Source organism: Cebidichthys violaceus, unplaced genomic scaffold (assembly GCF_023349555.1).
Source record: "Cebidichthys violaceus isolate CVI_PGR_0920_01 unplaced genomic scaffold, fCebVio1.0.p SCAF_12, whole genome shotgun sequence".
NCBI lineage: Eukaryota > Metazoa > Chordata > Actinopteri > Perciformes > Stichaeidae > Cebidichthys > Cebidichthys violaceus.
In genome coordinates this window covers 2,800,915-2,807,427 of record NW_027176285.1, presented here as the reverse complement: position 1 = coordinate 2,807,427, position 6,513 = coordinate 2,800,915, and the positions used below count along the sequence as shown (strand labels likewise).

The 6,513-nt window shown below is 44.0% G+C and overlaps 2 protein-coding genes across 2 annotated transcripts; one reads left to right on the top strand and one right to left on the bottom strand.

Annotated features, from left to right (window-relative positions):
- Positions 1-743: 743 nt before the first annotated feature.
- Positions 744-2,387, top strand: LOC137868623 (nodal homolog 2-A-like). Its single transcript, XM_068705504.1, has 3 exons — positions 744-1,053; positions 1,351-2,114; positions 2,235-2,387. Exons 1-3 carry the CDS (start codon positions 744-746, stop codon positions 2,385-2,387), a joined length of 1,227 nt encoding a protein of 408 aa, XP_068561605.1.
- A 443-nt stretch (positions 2,388-2,830) lies between these two features.
- On the bottom strand, positions 2,831-6,513 carry LOC137868893 (eukaryotic translation initiation factor 4E-binding protein 2-like). Its single transcript, XM_068705913.1, has 3 exons — positions 6,222-6,513; positions 3,904-4,089; positions 2,831-3,771 (listed from the first exon to the last, which is right to left on the bottom strand). Exons 1-3 carry the CDS (start codon positions 6,355-6,357, stop codon positions 3,746-3,748), a joined length of 348 nt encoding a protein of 115 aa, XP_068562014.1. The 5' UTR covers positions 6,358-6,513; the 3' UTR covers positions 2,831-3,745.

Genomic DNA, 6,513 nt, shown 5'->3' with positions numbered 1-6,513 from the left:
ATGAATAACTCAGTTATTGAAAATGTTCATATGTTTTCATGTTCAGTTAAACTAGATTTGATTATTGAAACTGTATCACCTTTAGTTTAAACACATATATTGTCTGAATAGCGTCTTTGTTACACATGTAAGGTTATTGTAATGATTTCTATAATTTTTTAATATTTAAAAATATGAAACTGCACATATGGACTCGCGCAATGACCTCCTAGGTTACAGTACGTTTCTGTGTACCCATCAAAAAGACAAAATGGCAAAAAGTTGTAACAGTTATTGCCCTTAATTGGGTCCCATAGTTTAATTTCCCTCGCTCTGTCCCAACAGGCTCCTAACGGGTCAAGCCTCGCGCAACACAAAGTGATTTATGATTAACTGCCGTGTTCCTCATTAATCACAGCGCAGTTGTGCAGCTCTTAATCTCCTTAACTTACATTATTGTCATGGCTTCTTATCAAAGGGATCTTTAATATACAACTCAACGAGAATCAGAGTGGTGTGCGTTTACAGTTATCTCACCTCTGCTACAAAGCAAAGAACAAGTGGTTTCGATACCCAACGACCTTGTCACATTTAAGTCTTTGAGCGCACCCGTGGATCACACACACCCGTCGACCATGTGTGACTTGACAGCTCTCTTCAAAGGACGTCAGGAGATGGGGTGTGACTATAAATCCGGAGTGCAGCATCTCACCTGGAGCATTTGGAATCTACCTGTGGAAGGGACAACACCACACTTTGGAATAATGAAGCGACCAACGGTGGATTTCTCCTTTGCACTCCTTCTTCTGGTGGATTTGGTTCTGGGTCTCGCCGCACAGCCCTTTCCTGGGATGCATCCTGACGCACTGCTCCGTGGATTGAGCGCCGGCTCCAGACGCGCAGTGCGCAGCCAGCAGCAATCCAGCAGGCTGCCCCTGTACATGATGCAGCTCTACCGGACCACGCTGAACGAGGACCGGGATAGGACTCCGGCGGCCAGCGTGAGTCACATCCGGGCGGAGGACAACCCCGGTCTGCACGCCTCCGACTCTGTGGTCAGCCATGTCGCAAAGAGTAAGTATTACAAAAATACATTTTAAAGATGGAGGTTGCAATGTGTTGTTCTATTTAAAACACAAGGACTGCTTTGTGGTTTCCTTTGACACGTACCACAAATATGTGTGTCGATTTGTTTTACTCAACTTAATTTAATCATTTGTTTGATCAAACTTGATGATTGGGAATAAAAGCTGTGAAGTCATCACATGGTATAAGAATGTGGTCTTGATGGTAAATATTCTGCAAGACCAGAGCCAAATGACGTGTCTATTTCTTGTCATAACCAATATTCTTTACTCTTATTTCTTTCAGGCTGCCGGCAGATTGGCAAGACGTGGTCCGTCACCTTTGACATGTCCTCAATGTCTGCAAGCGACAACATCCAACTGGCCGAAGTTCGCATCCACCTGCCTGCCTTCACAGAGTCTCCCAGAGCCTCGGTGGACATCTACCACTCCCACAGGGACAGATGCCCCGGCGTGCACTGCCCAGAGAACAGGCAGTTTCTGGGCCGCCTGGTGGTCCATCCCGGTTCCATGGTCTCCCCCTCCTCCTGGAAGGTGCTCAACATGACGGAAATGCTCCATCGCTGGCTGCAGCGGGAGCACTCCACACACAGGGCCGAGGGGGATGAGGCTGAGGCGAGGGAGCGGGAAGAGCAGGGGGGAGTCGGACACTCTACAGCCGACCGGGTCACGATGGTGGTCTTCTCAAGGCAGCACTCGAACAGCCAGCGAATGCCGACGCTCATCCGCACAGCGGAGCACTCCAAGTACGTCAGCCTGGACCGCGAGAGCGGCTTTTGGTCCAGGCAGAGGAGCCGCAGGTCCAAGAGGCACCCCGACACCCAGCAGCAGCGACAGAGAGTGGCCGGACCTGGTCCTGCCAGCAGGCCCGTGGAAGAGGAGAAGAAGGGTCCTCTCTGCAGGAAGGTGGACATGTTGGTGGACTTTGCGAAGCTCGGCTGGAGCGAGTGGATCGTCTATCCCAAACAGTACAACGCCTATCGCTGTGAAGGGAGCTGTCCCACACCAGTAGATGAGACCTTCACCCCAACCAACCATGCATACATGCAGGTAAGGCTGAATTTGAGACGGACACCTTTACTTTACTGTAGTGTTCGCTGCAAGGGGACATACGTATGAAGGATACACTGATGTTCTAATCAATCTTTATTTGTCTCTTTCTCTATCCAGAGCCTTCTGAAACTTCACCACCCGGACAAGGTGCCGTGCCTTTCCTGCGTGCCGACGAGCCTGGCACCGCTTTCCATGTTGTACTTCGAGAACGGGAAGATGGTCATGAGGAATCACGAGAACATGGTGGTGGAGGAGTGCGGCTGCCACTGAGCAAAAAGACCCGAAAACGGTCAAAGGTCAGATAGACCGGAGCCACTCACAAAGAGGATGGACGTCCACGGGCCAGAGATGTCCGGTTTGACACCGGGACAGAGGCTGCTGCGGAGGTGAAGGGACATTGAAGACAGGGACTACTGTATATCCTGGACCCAGCTTTCTACATTATGGATTTTAAAAATCAAGAGTTCTAAATTGCTGGTGCTTTTTTTTGTAGAAGATTAGGTGATCTTAATTGTGCCTTGGATTGCAAGTGTATGAGCTACAATTGAAGTTTAATAGGATGGATTATGATCGTGGATTGATCCAGTCAAGACGGAACAAGGCAAAGGCTAAATATGGTCGCTGACTGAAGCACTCTAGAAGATTCACTCAAACGAGATAAGCAACAGGTCTTACGTACAAACAGTGGACTGAAGACAAATGTCAGAATGGTGTAAGCGCTTTTAACTTTTATTGAAATGTTTGGGTCACATTGACCTGTTTGAATGTTTGCAATGTACAATAATACAATAAATTATTCTTTATCTTGACAAAGTGTTTTTTGGTTTTTATTACTCTGGTCATAAAAAAAAAATAAAATTGTGAACATGAGACCTTTTTGAATTTTGTACTTGTTTTAGCAGGAAATGCACAGGTGTAATCGCTCATTGGCTTATACCTAAATGGAGTCATTAGTAGCCACGGCGCAAAACCTGCTAAAATATGTGAACCGGTCCTTTAATATGTTTCGGTCTCAGAAAAGAAAAGACTTCAAGGATAAAGAGGAACTGGTTGGTTTACGGTAAAAATAAAAATGTACAAACACCAAACAGCAGAGGTGAACATAGCGGAGCATTTAGCAGCTAAAGAGACACATATAGGTTGCTATCAAACTGGCTCTATCAACTCGAGAAAGCAGAAACAAATCAGGTATAACTGATTTAGAAACATCAGATGTTACTTTACACTGTGCTCCATACTTCAAGTAATGTATTCGTACATTGGCTATTTAAAAGTCCTTGAATGAGTCAAATCACATAACATATTAATGATTTAATCACAATAAGACTTTGACTTGCTTGTCAAATATGTCACAGGTCATACAAAGCCAAGTGTATTCAAAGTCAACAGATCATTGCATGCATTAGTCACAGTAGTGTTGTTTTATAAAGAGAACATTTAAACACATTAAGGAAAAAAAATAATGCCTTCTTGTTTTCGGAACAAATCTGAAAGTGGATTATGCAGCTCAATAAGACTAGGCTTCTCATTTCAACTTCTTTTTTTTTTTCTTCTTCATCTCAGTAAACAAAAAAAAAAGCAATAAAAAAAATGTTGGGAATCACTTCTGTCCTCGCAGCTGACTCTCCTCAGATGTCCATTTCAAACTGGGCGTCTTTCAAGAAAAGGAAAAGACATTGTAGTTGAGTAGAGGGAACGAGACACATAAAGATACACATGAAGGGTCGCAGCTCATCTCTCTCTCTGTCGTTCACATTTTGAATAAACGGACACGTTTTTTTTTTACCTGCGTTCTCCTCGGCATGCTGGCTGTGGTCGGCGTTGTTGCTGGGTGTCTGTTCGGGCTGGTTTGTGTCGTTGGGTTTGAGCGGCCTGGTGACTCCGGGGATGTCGGGCAGATTGGGAGGCGTGCGAGCCAGAGGAGACGTCCGACACTGCAGGAGGAACTTCCTGTCGTAGATGATTCTGGTGCCTGAGGGCAGCGGAGAGAGGAAACCAAACGTTACTTCACTGTCAATGTTTTTGTCACTACAGGTGAGAAACATGTGCAGCAGCTGTTCTCATGTTGCACATTTAGTTTTGTGGAAAAGTTTATAGTAATACTGAACTTTTTCTTTTGGCTAGTCCACCACAGCACCCTTGTCACTGGTTTAAATGATTACAATTAAATTAAATATGGCCGCTAATAACGAGATAAAATGATTGTAACTAGTTAAAAAGGATAAAATAAAACAGAAATCCCAAAAATAAAATTCAGTCGCTAATCTCAACATTAAACAGTGGAAAAATAATTCTATTCAAATTAATTCAACAGGTAAAAAAAATTCAATCAATTTAATTCAATCTAATAAAAGAAAATTTAACAGCTAACCTCAACTTAAAATATGTGTCACTAGTTAAAAAGGATAAAATAAAAAATGTAAAAAATGAATAAATATTGTATGAACCACCTCCACAGTATTGGACCTACTTTTTCTCTGTCTGATATATTAATATTTTGTCGGCGCTGCATACATTCCCATGACCAATGACCTACTTTTAAGTCACCACTGACACAATTGTGTGTTTATCTGTGTAAATCTGAGCCCAGAACATAGTATCAGCTATAATGGACATGTGCACGCTTTGTCAACTTTCTCACGAGCGCAGAGGGAAAACATGTTCTGTTCTACTTCCCAAGGGGTCAAGCTTCTAAAATAAAAGACCGAATATATGGTCCAAAACTCAGCGTGATTATGAGAGTGAGACTGGCTATTATATATAGATTATATATATATCATAGCTGGTTGTTGTGGGTGCCAAGCCAATAGTTGTATCGATGTATATCTCTTTATACGTATACATATACAAATAATGGTTAGAGGGAGAACGTTTGGTCGTTTTTTAGCAGCTTCCATGTGTCCTCAGAAAAATATGTTGCATTCATAACGCATAAGGTAATTATTACAGCTCATTTTCTTCCTCTTTAATAGAACCGGCGTGTCATCGTGGAGCCAACATCTAGTAAACATGTTGCTGCAGCTCAACAACAGCCTGCCCTAAAACCAAGACTATAAATAGGGTCTGACCGAGCGCGGGCCTATATTTGACCATAAAGTCGTTGATTGTGTAAGTATTCTTCAGCTCCAGGCTACTCAAACTGAATCCACTCTGCTATTCATAATTGACTGATGCCAAACCAATGCATGTTTATTTGCAATAAAAAAAAAATGAAACTAGTTCATCTTCAGGGGCCTTAAATTAGTCAGAAGGACACGTTACATTTTATTGAAATGGAAAAAAGTAAATCATATCTATACACTGATTTCACCATTAGCGTAAATGAAGGAATAAATCAGCATAAAGCCACTGTGGAGAATATGAAATGAATGCATGGCAACAGTTTAACGATGCAATCATTCCTGTTAATCAGAGACCGAGAGATCAACAGAGAGTCTGGCATACTTCAGATTGTCCGTCAGTATACAGACAATTACAACAACGACAAACAGCCTTATGTTTAAACCCACAGTGGAATGGGGGGGGGGAGAATAATCACGTGTACTGAGACAGGACTGCATGTGCAATGTGCAGACTGCGTGATTTCGGTGCAGAAGATCGCTCTAATAGGATTCCTTTAAGTCCGGGTAACAGGTGGTCTTTAGCCTTCAGGAAGCAGAGACACTGTGAAACCCGTTTCCCAGGAGGACAGAAGACCACAGACCCGTGGACAAGACCCACAGCCTGGCTCTTTATTAAAGCCGTTCATTTACAATGACATGTTTCTATGCCACCATAAATAAATAAATACTTGTTTTAACGAATGCAAGTCTCACACTCCACAGTGTCACAGAATAAAAATAAAAACCCAGATGGAAATATCACGGATGGTTTAACACAGAGATGCAAAGCTGACTAATACACTGTGTGATGAGGTGGAAGTATCAGGCACCTTATGCCCACTCCTTATCTCCAGATCATAACACCTTAAAGAGCTTCTAAAGTCGATTTAAGTGTCCCTTTAAATCTGTGTTTCTTCCTGACCCCTTTCTTGACCCTTTGTTTTTGACTTATAGGATTCGAACTGTGTCCACTCTTTTTGACCCGGGCCCAGCACGTCGTTACCTCCCGGCGTAGTGCTGAACAGAGTCCCCCCGGGAGTCGTGGAGTAGTCCTGTGGCATGTGGGCAGCGTCGTGGATGGTGACCCGTCTGACGGCCGGGATATCCCGGCCCCCGGTGGTCTGACCTCCCGCTGACATCTCTCGCAACAACCGGGGTCGGTTCGTGGTCTACTCGCTAAACGCCACAAGCGGGGGGTGAGAGAGAGTCGCTCGAAGTGTGAAGGACGTTACGAAGCTGTACGGCCAGGAAGCAGGAAGCGCTACCATGTGCCTCCACGTGGTGTGAGCGCTGTC